The sequence below is a fragment of the Bos taurus genome, chromosome 20 (genome assembly GCF_002263795.3).
Source record: "Bos taurus isolate L1 Dominette 01449 registration number 42190680 breed Hereford chromosome 20, ARS-UCD2.0, whole genome shotgun sequence".
Classification (NCBI taxonomy): Eukaryota; Metazoa; Chordata; class Mammalia; order Artiodactyla; family Bovidae; genus Bos; species Bos taurus.
The window spans coordinates 40,218,124-40,245,091 of record NC_037347.1 but is presented as its reverse complement, the minus strand read 5'-3'; the positions used below and the strand labels follow the sequence as shown (position 1 = coordinate 40,245,091).

Genomic DNA, 26,968 nt, shown 5'->3' with positions numbered 1-26,968 from the left:
TTCAAAAGCATCAATTCTTCGGTGCTCAGCTTTCTTCACAGTCCAACTCTCACATCCATACATGACCACAGGAAAAACCATAGTCTTGACTAGACGAACCTTTGTTGGCAAAGTGTCTCTGCTTTTCAATATGCTATCTAGGTTGGTCATAACTTTCCTTCCAAGGAGTAAGCGTTTTTTAATTTCATGGCTGCACTTACCATCTGCAGTGATTTTGGAGCCCAAAAAAATAAAGTCTGACACTGTTTCCACTGTTTTCCCCATCTATTTCCCATGAAGTGATGGGACCAGATGCCATGATGTTCATTTTCTGAATGTTGAGCTTTAAGCCAACTTTTCCACTCTCCACTTTCACTTTCATCAAGAGGCTCTTTAGTTCCTCTTCACTTTCTGCCATAAGGGTGGTGTCATCTGCATATCTGAGGTTATTGATATTTCTCCCAGCAATCTTGATTCCAGCTTGTGCTTCTTCCAGCCCAGCATTTCTCATGATGTACCCTGCATATAAGTTAATAAGCAGGGTGACAATATACTGCCTTGACGTACTCCTTTTCCTATTTGGAACCAGTCTGTTGTTCCATGTCCAGTTCTAATTGTTGCTTCCTGACCTGCATATAGGTTTCTCAAGAGGCAGATCAGGTGGTCTGGTATTCCCATCTCTTTCAGAATTTTCCACAGTTTGTTGTGATCCACACAGTCAAAGGCTTTGGCATAGTCAATAAAGCAGAAATAGGTGTTTTTCTGGAACTCTCTTGCTTTTTCCATGATCCAGCAGATGTTGGCAATTTGATCTCTGGTTCCTCTGCCTTTTCTAAATACAGCTTGAACATCTGGAAGTTCATGGTTCACATATTGCTGAAGCCTGGCTTGGAGAATTTTGAGCATTACTTTACTAGCATGTGAGATGAGTGCAATTATGCAGTAATTTGAGTACTCTTTGGCATTGCCTTTCTTTGGGATTGGAATGAAAACTGACCTTTTCCAGTCCTGTGGCCACTGCTGAGTTTTCCAAATTTGCTGGCATATTGAGTGTAGCACTTTCACAGCATCATCTTTCAGGATTTGAAATAGCTCAACTGGAATTCCATCACCTCCACTAGCTTTGTTCATAGTGATGCTTTCTAAGGCCCACTTGACTTCACATTCCAGGATGTCTGGCTCTAGGTGAGTGATCACACCATCATGATTATCTGGGTCGTGAAGATCTTTTTTGTACAGTTCTTCTGTGTATTCTTGCCACCTCTTCTTAATATCTTCTGCTTCTGTTAGGTCCATACCATTTCTGTCCTTTATCGAGCCCATCTTTAAATGAAATGTTCCCTTGGTATCTCTAATTTTCTTGAAGAGAGCTCTAGTCTTTCGCATTCTGTTGTTTTCCTCTATTTCTTTGCACTGATCACTGAGGAAGGCTTTCTTATCTCTTCTTGCTATTCTTTGTAACTCTGCATTCAGATGCTTCTATCTTTCCTTTTCTCCTTTGCTTTTTGCTTCTCTTCTTTTCACAGCTATTTGTAAGGCCTCCTCAGACAGCCATTTTGCTTTTTTGCGTTTCTTTTCCATGGGGATGGTCTTGATCCCTGTCTCCTGTACAATGTCATGAACCTCCATCCATAGTTCATTAGGCACTCTATCTATCAGATCTAGTCCCTTAAATCTATTTTTCACTTCTACTCAAAAAGCACATGAAAAGATAGTCAACACTGAGACTTCCTTGGTGGCCCAGTCCTTAAGACTCTGAGCTCTCAATGTAAGGGGACACATGTTCAACCCCTATTTGGGGAACTAAGACCTCACATGCCACACAGACAAAAAAAAAAGGTACTCAACATTGCTAATTATCATTGTTTTAATGGCTAAGTCATGTCCTACTCTTTTGCAACCCCATGGACTGTAGCCCACCAGGCTCCTCTGTCTGTGGGATTTCTCAGGTAAGAATACTGGAGTGGCTTGCCATTTCCTTCACCAGAGCATCTGCCTGGTCCAGGGATTGAACCTGCATCTCCTGTATTGGCAGGCAGATTCTTTACCATTGAGCCACCAGGGAAGCCCTCACTAATTATTAGAGAAATGCAAATCCAAACCACAATAAGGTATCACCTCACATTGATCAGAATGACCATAATAGAAAATTCTACAAACAATAAATGCTGGAGAGGGTGTGGGTAAAAGGGAACCTTCCTATACCATTGGTGGGAATGCAAATTGCTACAACCACTATGGTGAACAATATAGAGGCTCCTTAAAAACTAAAGTTGCCATATGATCCAGCAATACCACTCCTGGGTATGTGTCTGGAGTAAAGAATAATTTAAAAAGACACATGCACCCCATTGTTCACTGCAGTAGTCATTACAACAGCCGAGACATTGAAGCAACCTAAATGTCCATCAACAGATAAATGGATGAAGAAGGTATGGTACATATTCAAGAACATTGCATGCATACTCAGTCATTCAGTTGTGTCTGACTCTTTGTGGCCCAATGGACTCTAGCCTGCCAGGCTCCTCTGTCCATGGGATTTCCCAGGCAAGAATACTGGAGTGGGTAGCCATTTCCTTCTCCAGGCAATCTTCCTGACCCAGGGATCAAACTTTGGTCTCCCTCATTGGCAAGTAGATTCTTTACCACTGGGCCATCTGGGAAGCCCCCAGTGGAATATCACTCAGCCATAAAAATGCTTATTGGTAATTTTTAATCTATGTGATTTTATGCCCTTGAATGGGCCCAAATTTATAGAATTTTTATGACAGTTCATATTATATCAAATTTTCTTTTCTGATGGTCACATTTGATTTGATTAGTGATGCTTATAATTGTTACACAGGACACCAGGATATTTATGAAGAGCTTAATTCTAAAACACATTTTTATTTATTGAGTACAATATTTTCAGGTTGTGAAATCAAAGATGGATGAGGAAAAACTGGTTTTTAGAAATAAGAAGCACAAGTTGGAATCAAGATTGCCGGGAGAAATATCAATAACCTCAGATATGCAGATGACACCACCCTTCTGGCAGAAAGTGAAGAGGAACTAAAAAGCCTCTTGATGAAAGTGAAAGTGGAGAGTGAAAAAGTTGGCTTAAAGCTCAACATTCAGAAAACGAATATCTGAAGACAAAGATGGCATCTGGTCCCATCACTTCATGGGAAATAGATGGGGAAACAGTGGAAACAGTGTCAGACTCTATTTTTTTGAGCTCCAAAATCACTGCGGATGGTGACTGTAGCCATGAAATTAAAAGACGCTTACTTTTTTGCGTCTTTTATGTTATGACAAACCTAGATAGCATATTCAAAAGCAAAGACATTACTTTGCCAACAAAGGTTCGTCTTGTCAAGGCTATGGTTTTTCCTGTGGTCATGTATGGATGTGAGAGTTGGACTGTGAAGATGGCTGAGCGCTGAAGAATTGATGCTTTTGAACTGTGGTGTTGGAGAAGAATCTTGAGAGTCCCTTGGACTGCAAGGAGATCCAACCAGTCCATTCTGAAGGAGATCAGCCCTGGGATTTTTTTTGGAAGGAATGATGCTAAAGCTGAAACTCCAGTACTTTGGCCACTTCATGCAAAGTGTTGACTCATTGGAAAAGACTCTGATGCTGGGAGGGATTGGGGGCAGGAAGAGAAGGGGACGACAGAGGATGAGATGGCTGGATGGCATCACTGACTCGATGGACGTGAGTCTGAGTGAACTCCGGGTGTTGGTGATGGACAGGGAGGCCTGGCGTGCTGCGATTCATGGGGTCGCAAAGAGTCGGACACGACTGAGCGACTGAACTGAACTGAACTGAACCTCTAATAAATAGGAAATAAATTTCCAAGGCAGATATTTTAAGATGCCTAAAAGTAAATTAAATTTTCTTATCATGAAAAATAATAGAAGTGTATGACATTGTTTTCGGATGTTCAAAAGACCCATGGGAGAGAGAAGAAGGTGGGTACTGCCCCTGGCAGAGAGCTTAGCAGCATGCACAACCAGAAGCTTGCCTGGACTCCAGAATCTCCTTTGGCAATTCATCACAACTCAACATTAGATGTCAACAAATATAGGGCATTTATAGAAATTAGTATGGGTCCTATCTGTCTAAGGGAATGGTTGATGTCACTCTTCATTGTCTACCGGGCATTTTTAAGGTATGAAGATAATAAAATATGTACTTTTAATTTGTTGTAGGCTAACTGATTAATGTACAATATTCCTTTGCCAGTAATGAGGCATCTTATTATTCCTGGATTGAGTGAGGTGGTATCCAGAGACTGATGCAACCTTAAGCTGGATGCACCAATAAGAGTTTTTTTTTTTTTTTTTTTTAAGAGTACATGCCAGCATTCAAATTGAGCATGGTTATGCAGGTATAACTAGACAAGTACAACAATGAAAATTACTAAGAACATATCAACCTAAGACTATCTGGGGACATGATATTTGGCAAAATATTGCATTAGCCTGTGTTATAATTATAACCATCAAAAGATACTCACATAAGAACAAGTTACTTTAAAAAATATTAATAGTTGAATGGTTAGTGTATCAGATCCTCTAGCTCTCCTTGTCTCCTGCTGTTGGCCTTTGATGGGCCCCAACTGATGAAGCAACCCACTTCATGGAAGCACAACCCTTGGGCTTGTTGTGTGCCTCTGACCCTGACTCTGAATTTTGTTATTGCCAGTGAGATGTGAGACTCAGTGGGACCTGCCCACACCTGAATGACCCAGGACAATGGGAGATGCTATTCATCGAAGGGGAGACTTTTACACAATGCTGGGAGATAGGAGCCAGTAGATAATCTCTCTTCTTGTCTCTGGACAAACTAAGCGACAGCAGTTCAAACAGCTTTATAAAGACCTTCTTTGAAGAGCAAGCAATCAGTTGCTCTTAGACACCAAGCAGTCTAAGTTAGGAAAAAACAATCACCCTGGGAATGGACCACCTTGTACCTGATTCCCCTTCTTCCCTGCCTCCTTCCTCTTTTCTATCATTTCTGCTTCCCTCAGTTCAGTTCAGTTCAGTCGTTCAGTTGTGTCCAATTCTTTGCGACCCCATGAACTGCAGCATGTCAGGCCTCCCTGTCCATCACCAACTCCCGGAGTCCACCCAAGCCCATGTCCATCGAGTCGGTGATGCCATCCAACTATCTCATCCTCTGTCGTCCCCTTCTCCTCTTGCCCTCAATCTTTCCCAGCATCAGGGTCTTTTTACTTTTCAAGAATTGTAAAACTTTCCTCCATTTACAATTTAACGATTTTATTTGTCTATCCATCAAACATGCTGGCCTTTTGGCAAACTGATAATATGTGAGTTGACAAGTGACCAGAAATTCACTAAATCATGATAAGCCTAAAGCTTCAGGGCACATGCAACTCCTATATGCTCTAGAAAAAGTCAGAGGATCCAAGATGGTTAGGACCCCAAATCACTTTACCTTAGTCTCTGTTCCTCTGAGCTAGTTTTTAGTGTTTTATCTTTTCTCTTTTGAAAATATTTAATCTTCTTCTCTTCTGAACTCAAGATAGTTAACATTGAGCACTATGTCAGTCATAGGTCAACTTTCAGCATTGTTCTTGTTCTGTTGATCAGTAGCGTCTGACTCTTTGTGATACCATGGACCACAGCATTCGAGGCTTCCCTGTCCTTCACTATCTCTCAGAGTTTGCTCAAACTTATGTCCATTGAGTCAATGATGCCATCTAACCATCTCATCCTCTGTTGCCACCTTCTCCTCCTGCCCTTAATCTTTCCAAGCATCAGGGTCTTTTCCAGTGAGTCAGCCCTTTTAGCATACTTAGACATATTAGAAAGCAGAAGGGTAAAATATAGAACTAAAAGAAGTTTTGGTATATATACACAATGGAATATTACTCGGCCATGAAAAAGTAATGCATTTGAGTCAGTTCTCATGAGATGGATGAAACTAGAACCTATTATACAAAGTGAAATGAGTCAGAAAGAGAAAGATAAATACTGCATGCTAACATGTATATATGGAATCTAGAAAAATGGTACTGAAGAATTTATTTACAGGGCAACAGTGGAAAAACAGACATAGAGAATAGACCTATGGGCATGAGGAGAGGGGAGGAGAGGGTGAGATGTATGGAAAGAGTAACATGGACACTTACATTACCATATTTAAAATAGATAGCCAACGGGAATTTGCTGTATGTCTCAGGAAACTCAAACAGGGGTTCTGTATCAACCTAGAGGGGTAGGATGGGGAGGGAGATGGGAGGGAGTTTCAAAAGGTAGGGGACATATGTATATGTGTGGCTGATTCATATTGAGGTTTGACAGCAAACAGCAAAATTCTGTAAAGCAATTATCCTTCGATAAAAAATGAATAAATACATAAAACACACTTTAAATCAATGGACACATTAGACATTTACAGGAATAATATATGACTTTAAACATCAAAAGAAAACAAACGCTATTTTTTAAAACGACTAAAACAAATGAAAGAGATTATAACCGATTCTTACCGGGTCCCAGTTTCCAGCGGCCCAGTGACAGCAAGGCTGCCCGCTGCAGGGTGTGGTGGACGTGGGCCTTTCAGTCCAGTCACAGAGGCCTGGACAAGTCACTCCTCTCTTCTGAACTCCGCCTCCACAGGAGCTGGAACACTGGTCCACAAGAGGAACAAGGTCAGGTGAAAATCACAAGGCATCATTTTCAGAGATAAAGGGTAGGGACGTGGCCCTTTCCACTGTGTCTGCAGTGTGTGACACTGCACCGGGAAGATATGAATACGCAGTGGAGGCTGAGTAAATGTTTATTTAAAAAAATACTTGACAGTTCATCGCTAGTTCCATACTCTGTATTTCAACCCATTCATCCCCCAATAATTTAGTAAGAGGGTTTTTATTTTCCTTTTCAGTTCAGAAATTAAAAAAAAAAAAAAAGAATGTGTAAAATAAGTCTGCAACTTTTTTTTTTTTACTATATTGTTAAGTTATAAAGATATATAAAGTTATAAAGATATAGATGTATATCATATAAAACATAAGTTCTCTTTAGAGCAGAAATTCCCATGATTGCCAAATAAATTATTTTAAGTGGGGATAAAAAATCAGTTGGGTGAGCACTGGTTCAGTGTTAAATGAGATGAGGCCTAGCCTATCTCAGTACCTCACAAAGTTGATAACAACAAATAGGCCCAGCTGTGCTGTTGTGAGTCCCTCGGTCATGTCCGACTCTTTGTGACTCCATGGGCTGAGGCCCTCCAGGCTCCTTTGTCCATGCGAATTCTTCAGGCAAGAATACTGGAGTGGGTTGTCATGCCCTCCTTTAGAGGAACTTCCCGACCCTGGCCCAGCTGTATTTAGTCCAAATCTCAGTGGTTTTACCTGCTCACTGTAGCATGTTCCTAGTGTCTTCACAATCATGTGTATTTGGATGCTTTTCGTCAAAGTATGTAAAAATAAATTACAGACTGCCAAAAGAGCTATTATTCACTTTTAAATAAAGAACCCAAGACAGAAAAAGTCAATAGAATTATATTTTCTTTAAAATTTACTATTAATTTGTTATGCACACCGTTATTAAGAATATTAGTATCTCTATTGGGACCTGGAACATCTGTGTCAAGTTCCTCACAATGGCCACTCAGTCAATTCAAAGACAGTGGTGAAACAAGCCCTAAGACCCAGCCCTCCCACCAGCAGGTGAGCACCAGTCCCCACCCTGCCAGGGTCCATAGCCAGCTGCACTGGAACCTGGCCCGACCCACCAGTGGGCCAACAACAGCTCCAAGATCCCCAGGCCATGCAACTAGCCACCATGGGAGGCACAGCCTAGGAATTAACCAGATCAGGAAGAGCCCCACCTACCAGAGCTCCCACAGTAGTCAGTTCCACCACAATAGAAGGGTCCATCCATGGGGGGTACCCTTAGAGCATACAGCTCAGGAGTGTGCTGCTGCCTCATTGGACATCTCCTACACAAGGCCACTTCTGCAAGACTGGGAAATGTGACCAACTTACCCAATAGGAATAAATAACACAGAGAATTAGGTGAAATTAGAAGCCAGAGGAATATGTTCCAAACAAAGGAACAAGACAAAAATCTGAGAAAAAGAACAGAACAAAGTGGAGGTAAACAATCTGCTTGATTAAGGAGTAGTAGTTGTGATTATATAGTAGTAGTAGTAGTGTTAGTCGCTTAGTTGTGTCCATCTCTTTGTGACCCCACAGACTATAGCCCACCAGGCTCCTCTGTTCATGGAGTTCTCCAGGCAAGAATACTGGAGTGGGTTGCCATTCCCTTCTCTAGAGGATCTTCCTGACCCAGGGATTGAACCCAGGTCTCATGCACTGCAGGCAGATTCTTTACATCTGAGCTACAGGGAAGGTAAAGATCATAAAAGTGCTTAACATATTTAGGAGAAGAATAAATGAGTAAGGTGTGAATTTCAATAAAGAGTTAGAAAATATAAAGAAAGACCAGACAGAGGTGAAAAATACAATAACCGAAATAAAAAGTACATTAGAAAGAATCAGTAGTAGATTAGATATTACAGAAGAACGTATCAGTGAGTTAGAAGAGTGGTGGAAATCACTCAAGCTGAATAGAAAAACAGAAAGAATTTTTTAGAGGCCTCAGAAGAAACCAATTCTGCCAACACCTTGATCTCAGACTTCCAGCTTCTATAACTCTGAGAAAAAATATTTTAGTTGTTTAGGCCAAAAAGCAATAACAAACAAAAACAGTGGTGAAGTAAGACTTAAAGAAAGGAGACTGATACAGAAAATTCTGGGGATAAGGGGGGGGAATCAGAAGATGCTGAATAGTTCAATATGTCAAATGGAAAGAATTCTGGTCGAGAAACCAAAATATAAAATCTAGGTGTTTGTATTCTGATTAGCGGTGACAGTCCTAATGGAGAGCACACTTCTGCAATAGAATTTTGTTCATCTCCTATTAAAATGGGACTCAGCCTTCTTTCCTCACTACATTAAGTTTTAGAATTAAATTTACCCATATTTGAAATGGTGATGTTGATAGGTTTTCTAAGGGTCTGGCACATTGGCTGCAATGCTTACAAAATAAATTCAAGGTGACAAGTTTGATTCCTGGAAGAATATAATTCTAAAACATGTCAGGTTTTTGCTCACTAGAATAATTTTCTAAGCTATGTTGTTTCATTTTCCTGAGGTTTATAGAAGAAAATTAAGATAATTCACCAAAACTCTTTGAAAAATACTTTTGAGTACTTTGAAAAGCACATTGAAAAATCTTGATGTTTTGAAAAATCTTTAATTATGGCATGGTAACAATAAGCTGGAATCAAGATTGCCGGGAGAAATATCAATAACCTCAGATATGCAGATGACACCACCCTTATGGCAGAAAGTGAAGAGGAACTAAAAAGCCTCTTAATGAAGGTGAAAGAGGAGAGTGAAAAAGTTGGCTTAAAACTTAACATTCAGAAAACGAAGATCATGGCATCTGGTCCTATCACTTCATGGGAAATAGATGGGGAAAGAGTGGAAACAGTGTCAGACTTTATTTTTTGGGGCTCCAAAATCACTGCAGATGGTGACTGCAGCCATGAAATTAAAAGACGCTTACTCCTTGGAAGAAAAGTTATGACCTAGATAGCATATTCAAAAGCAGAGACATTACTTTGCCAACAAAGGTCCATCTAGTCAAGGCTATGGTTTTTCGTTGTATGGATGTGAGAGTTGGACTGTGAAGAAAGCTGAGCACCAAAGAATTGATGCTTTTGAACTGTGGTGTTGGAGAAGACTCTTGAGAGTCCCTTGGACTGCAAGGAGATCCAACCAGTCCATTCTAAAGGAGATCAGCTCTGGGATTTCTTTGGAAGGACTGATGCTAAAGCTGAAGCTCCAGTACTTTGGCCACCTCATGCGAAGAGTTGACTCATTGGAAAAGTCTCTGATGCTGGGAGGGATTGGGGGCAGGAGGAGAAGGGGACGACAGAGGATGAGATGGCTGGATGGCATCACTGACTCGATGGATGTAAGTCTGAGTGAACTCCGGGAGTTGGTGATGGACAGGGAGGCCTGGCGTGCTGCGATTCATGGGGTCGCAAAGAGTCAGACACGACTGAGTGACTGAACTGAACTGAACTGAACAATAAAAAAGGAGTCATGATTGCCAATATCATGCCTATCACATCAGGCACTGTGTGTGTGGTGGTAACCATAGAAAACAGGGAAATTATACACAATTAACCTTTCTGTTCAATAAAAGAACTAATCTATTGCTTTCCCAGCATTCCAACTTTGAGAGTCAACATGGATCTTTTCCCACTTATTCACTGCTTTTAACCCTATATGAGGAGGGAAGGACAGGAACCCCACATTTGGGATCCTGTTGTATACCTGTATGTGTGCATACAGACACAGGGCTACCTGGCCAAGTAATCTCCAGGAAGGGGCAAGTGGTCCTCAAAGTGTGGTCCCCAGAGCAACAACTTCAGTATCATCCGGGTACTTGTTAGAAATGCAAAACTTCAGGCCCTACCCCAGACTTCTGAATTGGACACCATGGGGATGGGGTTCAGACATCTGTGTGCTGATGAACCCTCCAAGTGATCCTGAAGCATGCTAAAGTTTGAAAACTGGTGAGGGACATTCTCACGGTTGAAAAGTATTTTCCATGGCAAGCAGTTTAGGCTGGGTGACACTCGCTGGAGGGCCCCAGAATATTCCAATGAAGGCATCCATTAGATACTATGCATATACAGAGCAGCATCATGAGGGCTCAGGAAAAGCACCTAAAGGTGCTCAGTCCCTAAACAGTCCCCCGACATTTCCGGGGAAATGTCCAACCAACTTCAGTATTTTCTATCCTTACTGTTCCCTCTGAGGAAAGTCTTCCAACTGTGTGGTTTGCTCAGAACAGAGCAATTTATAAAGAAGGGCATTGGGAGGTCTTCAGGAAACAGGCTCATGATTGATGCTCCTTGGAAGAGGAAGTATACAGAATACATCTTTTTTACAACCAGAGAGCAGATACAATTGGTCATCTTGGATAACTTGCAATTGCAATTTCTCTGACAAGGCTATCTAAGCTCCTCTACAAATTCCAGGATCCTGAAAGCTGTCACCAGGAAAACCCAATGGACTGTAGGAATGTAGCCTGGTGGGCTACAGTCCAAAGGGTCACAAAGAGTTGGACACAACTGAGCGACTAAGCACATCACCAGGCTCAGCAAACGTGGAAAGCTGAGAGGCATAAGTCCAGAGCCTAGGAGTGGCAGGCACTTTATGTCTCAAAGCGAGACAGGGAAGGAGGTGAAAGAGAAGGCGGTGGTGGTTGTTGCCCCCAGGAAACACCAGGAGCCTCAGGAACCAGCACGGCCGCTTGATCCAATGGGCAATAAGAAGCTAGAGGGGGTTCAGTCTTCCAGGGTTGGACACTAACTCTGTATCCTACACTGTGGTTTTCTGTCTTGCCATTTCTAGCATGTAAAGTTATTGACTTACTCTCCTTAGTTTTCTCTTTGCTCCATGTCTATTCAGCTAAATTCTACAGTAACAAGAGTATAGGAATCAGAGTCAAACTGAAGCTTGAATTAATACTCCACCATGTATTTTCTAGTTGTGTAAGCTTCTTAATCTCTGAGTCTCAATTAAATTCTTTCTTTATCTATAAAATGGAATCAGTAAGGCCTACTACCATCCAGGTTGTTACAAGAATTAAAACAAGTACTGCAGGTAAAATGCCCAGTGCATGGCCACACTCAAAGCACTCTGGGTTCTTTCTTTCCCTCTTATTTCTACCATAGTATAGTTGGGAGTATTTTCTTTTTTACTGAAGCCAGTAGGGAAATGAAATCATTATATTTCACCAAAGAACAGTAACTTGGTTTCACATACTGAAGTAGGACAAAGATGAAGCAGAGTCCCACCCCTTGCAACACAGGATGGAGACACACACACACACCCACCCACACACACACACACCCCTCTTTTTATTTGTGTAAACAAGGAGGAAATGAAATGATTATATTTCACCAAAGAACAGTAACTTGGTTTCACATACTGAAGTAGGACAAAGATGAAGCAGAGTCCCACCCCTTGCAACACAGGATGGAGACACATACACACACCCACACACACACACACACACACACCCCTCTTTTTATTTGTGTAAACAAGGATCTGGGCATTTGAGAGGTAGGACTCTGAAATCATACTGTGTGGAAAGGATCTGACCATTATTCCCAGCCTAAGAGGGACATGTGATGATCTGTCCCAAATGCTGCTCATCAAGGTGGTTCATGTACGACTCCCCAGAGGGACCCCAATTCCCAAGTATACCCACTGAGACTAGGTCATAATAAAACATTGAACAGTCACAGTTTAAACCACACAACACAGCCTTCAAATTGTTGGGCCTGTCCAGCCTCCCCACCTGTAACTGAGCAGGACCCTAAGGGGCCCTCCCAGCACAGCCTCTCCCACACTACATCCTTCACCCACCTCTTGTTTATAGAAAAACTTTAGCCTCCTTGGCCTCCCCCAATTTCCAAAGTGTAAATTTAATCATGATGTGAGGAAATGCAGAAAGGAAAACAAGCAAGACCAAAATAATAATAATAATAATAATATTGGGCTGGCCATTAAACAAAGTCAAAGACCTTTAGTTCCTTCTCAAGGGCTACAGATAATAATCTGAGCCATGTCCTTTGAGCTGTTTTATAGATATTGAAACCCCTATCAGGTGGAAGAAGTTAACTATATGCTACCCACAAGCATGTAGACCCAAGACAGGTTGGACCCAGAAGGCTGATGATGTTGACTCCTGATTATCTCACCATCAACCAATCCAAAGAATGCCACAAGCTGATGACATCCCCTACCAGCACCCCGCCCCCCCCAACCCCATTCTGATTTTAAAAACCTTATCCCGGAAGCCTTCGAGCAATTCAAGCCTTTTAAACACTAACTACCTGGACTCCTTGCTTGGAACGCTAGCTACAATAAATGCTACACTTTGCCTCACCACCACCTTGTGTCAATAGATTGGCTTTACTGTGTATGGGCAAGGGACCCACCTGTGGATCAGGAGCACACCCAGTGTAAGGTGTGAATGGAAGGAGGCCAGCCGCTGGCTTGATGAGGCCAGCCACTGGTCTGAGGCACGTGTGGTCTTCCCTGGACTCACCAGGTAACACAGAAATTCATGTTTTCCCAGTTGTGTAGATGGTGCACTAGGCACAGTACCTGGCTCCAGGGCTCCACCTGCCACTCCTCGCAGGGCTCCAGATTACAGCTCGTGGTCAGTGGAGGAGGAAGTCCGGCCAGGAACCGGCAGTGAAATGGCCTCAGGCTCCGGTGATCCCGGCTGTCCACACACTGAATCTCCCGGATCTGGAAGCCCCCGCTGCAGTTTCTGGAGCACTGTATGGAGAGTGAGAGAAAAGGGGACACCTGAGTTCTTGGCATCAGGCTGTCCATGCCCAGATATCCAGGGGTTTCACAAAGGATCACAAAGTTCCCAGCTTCTAGTTCCCAGCTTCTAGAGAGGTTGGTGACCTGTCTTTCCTCGCACGCCGTGGAGAGAAGAGTCACTCTAGCAGCTCCCCAAGGTGGGGCTCCCTGTGTTAGAAAATGCAGATGTGGAAGTGTAAGAACCGGGTGACAAATCCAGTTCTGTCACAGACTCACTGTGAGCCCTTGGACGAGCTGCAGAAATGCTCTGAGCCTCAGCTGTCATGTCTGTAAACTGGGGCAACAACTGTTATACTGGGCTGTCCTGAAGATTACGCGGGGGTGGGCTTGGGTGACGCAGGCGCAGCTGTTCCTTAGGATGTCTGTGTTCATTGGAGGTAAATGCAACCACCCATGAGGGGAGCTCTCTGCCAAGACACCCAATTACCTCTCAGAATCCTGCCGAAAACCTGCTTCCTCCCTGACTCTGGACACAGGATTGGTTACCCCTTTTTAAGGAAAACAAAGTGAATAACTGCTCAGTGGTTTCATCTAGGGAGTGGGCGAACCCTGTCCTTGGCCCCACTGCCAGGCTTCCCTGTACATCACCATCACCCACCATCTTTCCTCCTAAGGCCACCATCACATACCTCCATCACCAAGGATGTTCTCAACGCATGCCCAGTGCAAGCCCTTAAGAGGTCCTCCCCACTCCCCTGCCCATGCCCACACCTTGTGCAGCAGCCCCTGCCCTCTGATCCCAGTAAAGGACACTGTTCACCAGCAGGCTGCTGATTTCCTGAAGCTCACAAAAAACACGGCTGCCCCTGAGTCACCTACATTTATGTGGCATATTCAGGATGACTTCTTTGGTTTACAAAGACCTCTTGGACTTTGGAAGCTCTGTCCATCCTTCATCTAGGTAGATTTTATTCAATCATAACTCAAGCTTCCAAGACTTGATCTTCAGTCTATACAGAATGCTTTCATTATCAGTTTCCCTTCAGCTCATCTTGAACGTGTACCTTAGTCTCTCAAGGCCAGTCCTGGCTTGTCTTGTCACTGCCCACTTCCAGGTGGGAACCCAAGGTAGGTGGCATGGAGGTTGAGCCCTGAGCTCCTCAGCCCCTCTCCCCTGGATTCTCTGTGGATTAATAATATGTCCTGTGGTCCTTATGTCCTGAATCTTCCTTCCTCCATCCTTTGCTTTACCCACTACTGCTCTTCCTTTAGACTTGGCTTAAATGTCACGTCCTCTGTGAAGTCATCCTTGAATACCTTCTCCAAAGGATATCTATTTCTTTTATTATTCATCTCAAATCCTTCTCTGTTTCCATTGCTAGAACTTGAAATGTGAAACAACTTCTATTTATTCTGTCCATCTTTTCTGTTAGACTGTTTCACTGCCCTGAAGCTGGAAACCCATCTGTCTTGGTCACCACTGTGTCTTGAGCATCCAGCATGGGGCCAGGCACGGCACAGATGCTCCTCACAGCCTGTGGAATGACTATATAAATTCTGAGAAAAGGGAAGTTGGGGATTTCCAGTGGGCCAAAGAGCTCTGTGGTTACCATGGGGATAAAGAACATCCTTCTGCACCCTCTCAATCCTTCCATCAGTGATCTCATTACATCTTGGCTGAGAAAATACACCGCCACCAAAGCCCACTGCTGTAAGGTATGCTTTCATCTGGCCCCTTCTCTACTCGGTAAAATACCATGTTCCCTTTTTGGCTACGGTAGAATAGTCATAATTGTAGTGTTGTGGATGGTAAAAGAAAATTTCTCAGAACCTTTCATTAGAGGTACCTCCCAAAATACTGATCCCCCTTTCTTTGCCATTTGGCAGATAGTGCAAGTCACCTGAATGCAAAACTTGTGTTGTAGCATGGCAGATGCGGGCCCATGTGACAAGGGGGCAGATGGACGCTCTAATGCCTCCGTAAATCAAGTGTATTTAGCTTCTCAGAAATAAGCAACACTTGCCAGACAGCCCCCCAAAAGCAAATTCAAAACTTCATTTGCCTGCCATGCTGTAAGTACAGAGAACAAAATAACTGCCAGTTTAAAATCAGCCACAGAACAAACACCAGAAAATTTTACACAAAGCAGCCCTTTGTGTGACAGATTTCCAGGAAATAACCCACGGTTAAGACAAGAGGGCTCTTTATTAGGGATAGGAATTTTACAAGACATAGTGTACAATGGGGGTTTATTTTCTTATTTTTCATTTGTTGCTGCAACCTGTTATTCCTAGAGTTTTCACATTAGCATTACCCTTTTGTCAAAGAGTGCATTCATTCACATTCAGTGGGAAATGAAGTTGATTAATATGTTGAAGTAAATATTAAGGGAAGGCACTCACTAAATCTGTGACTTTTCTATTTCATTTTCAGAAGATCCTCTGATTTAGTTAGCAGGAGGGAAGTGGCAGGGCATTAAATCACTCTACTTTGAAAACTGCTCTGCCTTGGTGTGTCGAATGCCAATTACTATATTCATTTTCTTATTGCCCTAAAGGAGGGCTATTTATATTCCTGGTTTCCTAACCGGGAGCCTGTGGACCTGACTGAGGACAGGAGCCCGCCTAAGGAGAATAGAAGGACTGGTTAATGCCCACGTGAGACCGAACAGGTCTAACCATTTTCTGGTTCCCACGCCAGTCTGTTTAACTGATGTGATAGGCAAACCAGACTGAGTTAGAATGAAGACTCCTCTTAGCTTACAGGAGCCACTGGCAGAGAGAAAGATGACAGACTCACAACCATTCTTCCTTGTGTCGTTTCTGATTTATGGAGCCATCCTGATACACGTTCCATGTTGGACTCCTACCTAGTGTTCAAATGAGTATAGTGAAATTAACCAACCTGGAATTAGGAGTCAGTAGACTGCATTCAAGTATCACCCTGACACCAAGTGGCTTTGTGACTGTACCTCTATAAGCCTCTGTTTTCTCCATCAGCATTAAAAAGAAAATAAATTGGATGATTAAACTCTTCCATATTCTAGAGTGATATAAGTGTATGGGATCATTGGACTTGTATTATGCTTTGGTTTCAGAATACTTTCTTGCTTTCCAGAAGTACTAAGCAAGGACATGGAAATAATTCTTTTTTGCTCCTTTCCTAATACTAAACAGATTCACAAGACTCTTAAGATCATTCAGAAATAATTCATTCCAAAAATTCTATTTTGAACAGCACCAAAAGTCATTCATCTGTCTACTCCCCCACGCCATCCCCACTTCACTTCCTCTCTGCTATTAGGCACTTATCTATATGCCAGCTTCTGTATGCCAATCTAGCAGAAGGAAAAAGTCATGCAATGAATAAGTGAGAAAAGAACAGCAAGTATAACAGTCATAAATTATAACAGTCAATTATAACAGTCATAAAGATGATATGTCATAAGTTGTTCATGATCCAGTGAAGGAACAAAGGAGGAGGTGGTTGATTTTACTCGAAGAAGGAAAGGCTTGAAGGGAGAAGCCAAACCTTGAACTGTATCATGCAACATGGGTAAATGCTCACTCAGCTGGCAAACAGTGTGGGGGACATTCAAGGTGGAAAGAATGACATATGCAAGTGGAGTGAAGCAACAAGGCTTATTTGGGAACATGTCCATCAGAATGCTAGAGTGGAGGGTACGGATGGAGAAAGAGAGATGGGAAGGGGCCATGATAAAGGATCTCATGGTTTGAACATCACTCCTCAGCTGAAGTGGTCTTGGGTTCATGCTTTCTGTGAGTCTAAAGGCTTTCTTTAATTGCTGTTCTTTTCTCACTTAGGGATTCCATTAATCTAAAGCACCTGGGGCTTCCAAGAGCAGGTAATAGGTTAGACATACAGTAAATAATACCAAAAGAAAATACATGCAGTGATTTTGAGTGTATTATTTTCCTTCTGGCTGGTCAATTTTTGCTTTCTGGGCACAGAAGCTCCCCTATAACATACAATTCTCTGTTATGAAATTTTACACTTTGGGCTTCAATATGTTTCTGGGAACATGTTATATATGAAAGTCTGTACTTAGACAGGGGCTCTTTCCCTATATTATTCATTTGTAAAAGTTCAGATCCAAAAAAAAATGTAGCACTGAATATTATGAAACTCAAGGTCATAAGAAAAGGTTGCCACTTTTATTTTCCAAAAAATGTGACAGATAATAAAGTCAGCTACTGTTAAAATAAAATTGCAACACTGCCTAGGTGGGGAGACAGATCATTCCAAGAAAATGTAAAAATCTTTGATTCATTTCAGAAATAATCAAAATCTGTTAGACTGAACTATGAGATGTTATTATCATTCTGAGAAAGATAATAAAGAGGTTGTTAAATCACCAGTTTACAAAACTGCTGGAGGTACAGTCAAAATGTTCAGTCAGGAAGTGTGTGATGATGCATAACTTTGGTGTCAAACCCAACTGAAGGTTTTTTAAGCTCATCTTTGTCACTTATTGCATTTCTTTCAGCACAAGAATCAAAGAATCAGTTTTTTTTCCTTAGACAAATTTTAGTGCTCTGAAATTGGCATGTGTCTTAAACTGACATGCATATTTATTATGCAGTGTTTCCTTCTTTCTGAAAAGCTGCCATTACATTGATGAGTGTTCCCCCAGTTGATGGTTTTTCAGAATTGAGAGTATCAGTACCAACTGATAATGTGCTAGTGATTTAAACCCTCTAAGCCTTCACTTCCTCAGTGGGAATTATAAAGAAGGTCCTTTATTGGATGAAAATAAAATTGTTCATCTAAAATTCTTGTGCAGTGTCAGGCATGAGTGCCAGGACACAAGGTCGGTCAAGTCTGCCAAAGTTCATGGAGGACCTGACTGCCTAGTACTGGGGAGCGGAGCCCTGAGGGATTGACAGGACTTACTCCACTGCCTCCTGTCCACAGTCCCCTGCCCCAAGTCCAGGAAGCCAGAAGTCAATAAACACCTGAGAACTACTCCTAGCCTTTACCCAGAGCTCAAAGTTGGCCCAAGGCTTTATCTGAACAGTCTTTTACCATTTACAAAGTGGTTTCACGAACACTCTTTGACTTGTACAACTTTATGAAGTTGGTAGAGGCCACATGATGTAGTTCATTTCCCAGAGGTGAGAAAACTAAAGCTCCCAAGAGGCTGGAAGAAAGGATTAGCACCCTATGCTGGTGACAGAGTGTGTGTGCCAGTGTGCTAAGTCACTTCAGTCGTGTCTGACTCTTCGTGACCCCGTGGACTGTAGCCTGCTAGGCTCCTCCATCCACGGGATTCTCCAGGCAAGAATACTGGAGTGGGTTGCTGTGCCCTCCTCCAGGGGAATCTTTCCAACCAAGGGACTGAACCCGGGTCTCCTGCATTGCAGGCAGATTCTTTACCATCTGAGCTGCCAGGGAAGCCCTTGGTGACAGAGTGGGGCTGCCAACCCAGACATGTCTGATCCCAGGCCCGGGGCTGCTTCTAGGATTCAATTCTGTAGAACTCCGCTTTCTCCAGTGTGCCTCTGGGACAAACCTAAAGACCATTACCTTAACTTTGTTTCAGATAGATCAATGCATGAAGAAGAAGCAAGCCATTCCAAAAACAACTTCTGGACTTTGTAAAGGAAGAGATCTTAATACACAGGCTCACTGTACTGTCACAAATATGAGAAAATGTCCACAGCAGTTGTATCAGGACTCCATCAAGGAGATGAATGGTGCAGGAGACAGAAGGCTGTAAAACAGCTACAATTCAGACTGCACACACAGCAGTGGGGAGTTTCTGGTGAGTAATCTGGGGAACCTCAGGTGTGATCCCTGTGGCTTCAGGTGAGGCTGTGGCATACCCTTAGTCCTGTGAGATTAAAGTGTCTCTGGATCTGGGCTTGTGGTTGGTGGGATAATGCAGAAAGACTCAAGATCAAATTAGAATTCATCCCTCTGAGAAAGTGTTTGTGAAAAGGAAAACCATCAAGTTGGCAGAATCTAAACCCTCTGGATGGGCCTCCCTGGTGGCTCAGATGGTAAAGAATCCACCTGCTAATGTGGGAGATACGTGTTCGAGCCCTGGGTCAGGAAGATCCCCTGGAGAAGGAAATGGCAACCCACTCCAGTGTTCTTGCCTGGGAAATCCCATGGACAGAGGAGCCTGGTGGGCTACAGTCCATGGGGTCACTAAGAGCCTGATAAGACTTAGCAACTAAAATGACAAAAACAACAAACTCTGGATATTTAAAGGTAAAAGCAGGGGTATGTTTTCCTACTCTAGGTTTGGAGGTCTGCCTCTGAGTAAGTTTAAGAGTCCCAGCAGAACAGTGAAACTAAGATGCCTTTCAGATCTTTCCCAGTACATGATTTAGACTTCAGACACCCAAACGGACTGGTTAATAATGTGGCAGTCAAAAAGCTGCCAAAATTTAGTGTCATTCAGTTACCAAAGTCTAAGATAAAATTTAAATCAACATCTCTAGGAAAAACGGAAGTCCCACATTAAATATTCCTAATGATAGAAAAAAACAGATGTCAGGGCAATTGACTTTCAGTAGTTAAATGGAGTCTTTGACATAAGGTTTGTCTATCATCCTGAGAGAGGAGATAGGATAGTATTGACAGGAATGGAGTAACTTTGAGGATGTGAGTTTAAATATGGTGGTTGCCACATTCCGGCAGAACTTGGTGATGTGTCCAAGATAGCTTGGAGTGGTACAGGGGTTAATAAGTATATCGGCAAGCCTCCTGGCCATGACAGAGAAGAGACCCAGAGGCTGACAGGGCAAGGATGAGCTGCCAGAGCAGGGCTTACTTTAGGGGGTCTGACACCACCAAGAGCTACTGGCTCTCCCATTCCGGTTTTATATCAGCTAGAATTCCTGGAAGTTTACACTGGATTGACCTTTTTAAAGGTGTGAGCTATTTCACACATCTGTCCTTTTTATGAGCCATGTAATTTCCAGGGAAAGGATTAGTCCCAGTGATGGGAAAGTGGAACTTTAGGACTTGGTCAACATTTGGCAAGGTCAGGGACAGAAATGTTTCTTGAAATTTTTCTGGATAGGAAGAGAATTTGTAGCCAGGCATTTGGTCCCTTTTGGAATTTGTTATGAGTTGGAAGAGAAAAAAAATGCAGAACCAGCATTCATTCCTTAAAGAAAAACGGTATGAGAACAGAAGAAAGGCAGGTTGGCAGGAATCAAAGAAATGTGTGGTGATTTTCTCAGGGAGTAGCCATACTTTCTCTCTCTTGCCAAAGATCAGAGCCTTTCTTTGGGAAAGGGGACCTATTGCAGATTAATGACAGTGCCTGCTCCTGTCTGTCAGGTAAGTCTGCCAGGAGAACCAGAGACGGCCAGTGAGACACCTCATGGTCGTGCTTGTCTGGGGACCTGAGTTTTCCACGAGATGAGAGTGCTAACAGATGCCAGCCTCCCCAAACTTCTGGGCAGCTCTTTCTCCTTCTGTATTAAGGTCATCAAGGGAAACTGGCTCCTCAGAGAGAAGACAGGTGCCTACAAGGTGTCTTGGTGTGAGGGGGTATGGGGGGTGTGCATGGCAACGAGGATGTATGCACAGCTCACACCTCTGCACCCCTCCTGCCAAGTGGCTCTGAACTCCACCTCGACCAGTGACTCTATGATCTGGGTGCATCTGTATCCCCCAGGGGTTGGTTCAGCCCTATCATGGTGACAGGCAGTCTGGGCCTGATTGCTGCCCAGAAAAACCAAGGCCGACCAATCCTAAGACCTGACAAAGACTTTCACCAGGGACTATGCAGGCAGCACAGAGAAATAAGTAACCACTCTAGGTTAGCAAGGACAGGAACATCACACTTCAAAGAAATCAATATAGGAAAGACGCTTTTAAAGACCAAGCTTTGATGTTTCAGCTTTCTTTTCATTTTGAGTCTGGCAGATTCCATGCTTTGTGAGCAGCTGCTGAACCATGATTTAATTATACATGTGCTCATGTATCATTATTAATTATAACGTTAAGTTTAAGCAATTTAGAAATAGTGTCGCAGGCTGGACAAGCAAATTAAATTACACAAATTTAACTTCTTTCCTTCTCAGTTTATCCGGTAAGGGAGGACAGGTGGATAAAAACATGCGGGCTAATGAAAACTCCGTGCTTGCTCTAAGGCTATTGTGTAGCTGAAAGTGGGCTTATGACAATGCCTTTGGTTCACTCATCTGCCAGTTTGTCACAGAAAAGGGCAGAAGGGAGGCAGGAAGGGAAGCAGGAAAGCTGCTATAGCAAATGGCTCTGGTGTAAGTCCCTCTGCCCCCGCCCCCCGAAACACGGCTGAGCTGATCAATTACCTTGCTCCAGTTTCCCACTTTCCAGCCAGCGCAGGGGCGGAGGTGGCACCTCTTGGCCGGGTCTGGCCTCTGCAGGGTGGCGCAGTCGGAATCCACGTGGGTGCTGCACTGCACACTCCGCCAGTAGGTACCCAGCCCGCACGTGGTGGAGCACTGCCCAGGAGGAGGGAGAGATGACAGAGGCTCAGGGCTGCTTCCTCACATACACCCCACCCCACCCCACCCCACCCTGGAGGCAGGGGTGCTCCATCTTGGCTACTCACTAAACCTGCCTGCAGAGCTTCAGAAACTTACCAGCACTGGGGCTCCAGCCACAAACAATCTGAATGGCTGAGGGTAAGGCTCAGGCAGGAGTAGTTAAAAAAACAGGTGATTCTAATAAGCAGCCAGGGTTGAGAATCCCTAATTTCTATGTGGGAGGAAAACCCAGTGCAAAAGGAAATTTGCTTCCCTTAAAGAATATCCTGGCTGGAAGGTCTATGGAATGACTACGAGCTACAGGCACACTGCTGCATTTCATCAATGCTGTTCATGGAAAGGGAAGAGTAGAAACTAGCCTAGGTCAACAGTTTGTTCAACTGGCTCATTTATGGAGGTAAATGGGCTTCCCTGGTGGCTCAGTGGTAAAGAATCAGCTGGGCAACACAGGAGAGCTGGCTTTGATCCCTGGGTCAAGAAGGTCCCCTGAAGAAAGAAATGGCAACCCACTGTAGTATTCCTACCTGGAAAATCCCACGGATGGAGGAGCCTGGTGGACTACAGTCCATAGGGTCACAAAGAGTCAGACACAACTGAGCAACTGAGCACTGTATTATGTGTGTATATATACTAGTGAGCCACCAAGGAAGTACATTTGTCTCCATAAATGAGCCAGTTGAAAAAACTGTTGACCTAGGCTATTTTCTACTCTACTCTTTCCATGAACAGCATTGATGAAATGCAGCAGTGTGCCTGTAGCTCATAGTCATTCCACACACCTATATGTGTGTGTGTGTGTACACACACATAATACATATATACACATAATACATATATACACATAATACATATATCCACATATACATAATACATATAACACATAATACACATAATACATATATATATATATATAAAATATGAAAGTGAAAGTCACTCAGTCATGTTTGACACTTTGTGACCCCATGGACTATACAGTCCATAGAATTCTCCAGGCCAGTCTTTCCCTTCTCCAGGGGATCCTCCCAACCCAGGGATTGAATCCAATTCTCCCACATGGCAGGCAGATTCTTTAAGAGCTGAGCCACCAGGGAAACCCAAGAATACTGGAATGGGTAGCCTATCCCTTCTCCAGGGTATCTTCCTGAGCCAGGAATGAAACCGGGGTCTCCTACATTGCAGGCAGATCCTTAACCAGCTGGGCTACCAGAAAGCCCAAATATATATTATATATTAGAGATAATAACAGCTGAAGTGCATATTCTCATTGCACTAGTGGTCCCACTGTTCACACCCATGCTATTTGCAATGGACTTCACAGCTCCTCTCATCAAATGATAGAATGTATTTCAGGAGCTGTTGAATCAGGACTGTTCTTGCACTTTTCTTTTTCCAGGAAATTGCAGTGGATGATGGTGTGTAAGTTGTTAAGAAATCTTGCTTGTTTCAGTTCTCTCTCTTGGACCCTTGTCTCTGCCATGAAAATAAAACTGGCTAACCTACTGGAGGATGAGAGATCATGTGAAATCAAGCTGGGTGACCCAGTACTCTTGCCTGGAAAATCCCATGGATGGAGGAGCCTGGTAGGCTGCAGTCCATGGGGTCGCGAAGAGTTGGACACGACTGAGCGACTTCACTTTCACTTTTCACTTTCATGCACTGGAGAAGGAAATGGCAACCCACTCCAGTGTTCTTGCCTGGAGAATCCCAGGGATGGCAGAGCATGGTGGGCTGCCGTCTATGGGGTCGCACAGAGTTGGACACGGCTGAAGCGACTTAGCAGCAGCAGCAGCAAACCCAGCTGAGGCCATCCCAGACCAGCCAGCCTTCAGCCAACCCTTCACCAGATGCATGACAAGCCAAGCTGAGATCAGCTAAGCTCAGCCTAGGTCAGAAGACACTTCCAGCAACCCACTGACTCATGAACAAAAATGAATGTTTACTGAGGTTTTATGGTTGATTGTTATATAGCACTATTGTAATAGACAATGGATACAACTACACAACTGTCGGGGCCCAGCCCCGGCTGATCCAGGGTATTCAAAGCGGGGACGGCGTCAGCGAGGATCAGGATACAATAGCTTCAATTAGATATTAATTAGAGATGTAAAGACTAATAGAATGAGGATAGCTCAGTAGGAAAATTCAGTGGAGAAAAGAGGCTGAGTAGCTTGGTTTATGTGGGAGACCAATAAGACTTCAAGACAAGAAGTTTGCACCACTTACATAGGCCGCAGGCATCCTTCCGTTCTCCTGAAGGAGAGGAGACACTGCAGCCTCCCTGGTCAGATCTTAGAAGCCCAGGCATAATTAGTAAGCATGACGGGTTCCATGCTCCAGATGGAGACTCAGCCAGAGTGAGAGAGCGAGTGACATGGGGAGACCAGTATTTTGAGAAACTGATCCCAATTCTTTATTTTCCATGGTCTACTTTTATACACTGAGATGTTATGCAAAAGTCACGTGGGGTCAGCAGTCCTGACTTTTATCAAAGTCAGGTGCTTCATACAAATGTATACAGAGGTCTTAGGGGTGTTACATCATCTTCTGGCCAGGGGGGCCTGCTGACAATTTATGACCCTCTCGTGACAGCGGTCAGTCAACCAGGACACTTATTTCTCCAGGGGTGATTATTCTTAAAACAGACACCACCCAAATAAAGTTACGTTCCTATAGGGTGAGGGTGTAGTGGGTTTTAGTTAAGGAAAGAATTTACTTAGCCTAAGGTCTAACGTGATTAATATCAAAGGTTAATACTTATTTCTTCTATATATTCATTAATGTGTGTAAGGGCAGGGGATATGGAGACTTAGCAACAAACATTGGCTCAACAAATGAAAAACCCTTCACCAATACAATTTCTAATCAGCCCATTATACTTATACTAATAGTTTTCTAACTTTTCTAAGGAACCTGTTTTTAGAAGGTTTAACGCATCTTGTGCCTCTCATGGTTGGGAGGCTGTGAGCAACCACATGTGGCCGGACAAGCCTGTCAGGCAGGCTAGAGAACCTTCAGAGGAGTTTGTAGGTTAAAACACTCCTATCAGTCCCAGGAATTATTATTAACTGGAGCTCTAAGTTAACTCCTTCTCCGAAAGAGGTGGTGGGGGACAGCCCCCTGTAAAGTCAGAGGTGTAGGTGAGAGCACAAAGTAGTAAAGTAGGCAGGCTCTGGTTATAGGGGTAGATGCTCGAGGATTTCCAGGGGGACTCCTGAGGCTCCATCCCGCCTTTGCGTATGTCAAGCCTCCTTCCTCATGACCTTTGCCATGGGTGGAGTGCCTCACGCCGGCCCCCAACACACAACAGGTACTTTCCCTATATTTTCTCTAACCTTGGAGACTCAGGATACAATTAGAATTCTGAAGTTGACCAATTGTGTGATCTTTGGTGGTTTCCTAACTTCTCTAGCAAGTAAAACTGGTGATAACACTAGGACTTCATTTATTAAGTTGCTGTGAGAACAATAGAGTTAATCCATGCACAAAGGGAGTGCTCTACAAATGCTACCTATTAAGCATAGCACTGTAGCTGAAGCTCCAATACTTTGGTCACCTGATGCGAAGAGCTGACTCTTTAGAGAAGACCCTGATGCTAGGAAAGATTTAAGGCAGGAGAAGGGGATGATAGAGAATGAGATGGTTGGATGACATCACCAACTCAATGGACATGAGTTTGAGCAAGCTCCGGGAGATAGTGAGGGGCAGGGAACCCTGGCATGCTGCAGTCCATGGGGTGGCAAAGAGCTGGACATGGCTGAGCGACTGAATAACAGCAACAAACACAGCACACCTGCAAAGCCAGCATTATGAGTTCCACTTTCCAGATTTTTGGGGCCCAGAGAACTTAGCAGTCATGCTAGAGGTCACACAGACACTACAATGTTAATTTCACACCATGGCAAGGAGAAAAACAATGTTTGTTTCAAACCCAGGACAGGAGCTAGTGAGACCAAATTCCCAGGCTAGTGATGACCCTGGTACCTCTCAAGTGATGTCTATAGCTCTTTGTGCCATATTTGTGTGGTAAATAAACATGTGTCTCTGGGGCTCTGAGTCTAGTCCTGTAGGGTTCAGATGTGAGCAGACATTTGTTGAATTTCTATTTAGGCAGCAAACGAGTCCAAAGACAAAGATGACAGGAGGACATTCATAGAATGCAGTAAGCAAAAGGGGATTCCATTGATTGTCTCTTATGTCAGTTTAAAATTGGGAGTTGGGGGTGCAGAGAAGATCCTGAGGAGGCAGAGGAACAGCTTCTCTTTGTCCTGGGAACCTTCTCCCTCGTTACAGCCAGTGACCCTGTGATAACTGATTTACCAGGTCAAGGAGCAGGTATTGGGGTGTTCAGAACTGGAACTGCTGTGCAGGGCTATATCAGAATCATGTGAAAACTTCTGTGAAAGGCTGTGGAAAATTACACTGTCACTTCCATTTACACGACTGCACAGCATACATGTCACTGACTGGCCCAGGGGATCTGACTGAATGATGAGGCAATGAGATGAGAAGTGATCTTCTGTCACAACGCGATCCACACCCATGCACACTGGGAAGCTCCTGAGTCTTCTGTCTTGTAATATATCTCAAAGCAAATACTTACTGAGCACTTCCTATATGCCTGACATATAGGAATTCCTATATTATTCCTCTTATTTCATAATAATCGTATGAATTAGGCATTGTCATCCTCATTTTAAAAATGAGGAAATGAGTGTGGAGAGAACATGCAGAGTAAGTGATGGAGCTAATACTCAAACCCAGAATGTCTGCTTTCAAGTTTTATGTCTATTCACAATATGAACTTGGTTTTGGTGGCTTAGATGGTAAAGAATCTGCCTGCAATGCAGGAGCCCTGGGTTTGATCCCTGGGTCAAGAAGATCCCCTGGAGAAGGGAATGGCTACCCACTCCAGTATTCTTGCCTGGAGAATCCCATGGACAGAAGAGCCTGGTGGGTTATAGTCCATGGGTTCACAAAGAGTCGGACATACACATTTAATATTTGAAATCACAAGTAGTTAGAGGAATATGCTGTGAACAGCCCTTCAGCACAGGACAGAAAGTGGGAGGAGAAGGTGAGAGAGATTTCTGA

The 26,968-nt window shown here is 43.5% G+C and overlaps 1 protein-coding gene across 1 annotated transcript in view; it reads right to left on the bottom strand.

Moving 5' to 3' along the window:
- The window catches only part of ADAMTS12 (ADAM metallopeptidase with thrombospondin type 1 motif 12), a 390,694-nt gene that overhangs the window by 18,991 nt on the left and 344,735 nt on the right, over window positions 1-26,968 (bottom strand). The window contains exons 20-22 of the mRNA NM_001192609.3: window positions 21,680-21,832; window positions 13,196-13,372; window positions 6,482-6,622 (exon numbers count right to left, since the gene is read on the bottom strand). Coding sequence (NP_001179538.1) covers window positions 6,482-6,622; window positions 13,196-13,372; window positions 21,680-21,832 — 471 coding nt within the window. The remainder of the gene's footprint in view (window positions 1-6,481; window positions 6,623-13,195; window positions 13,373-21,679; window positions 21,833-26,968) is intronic.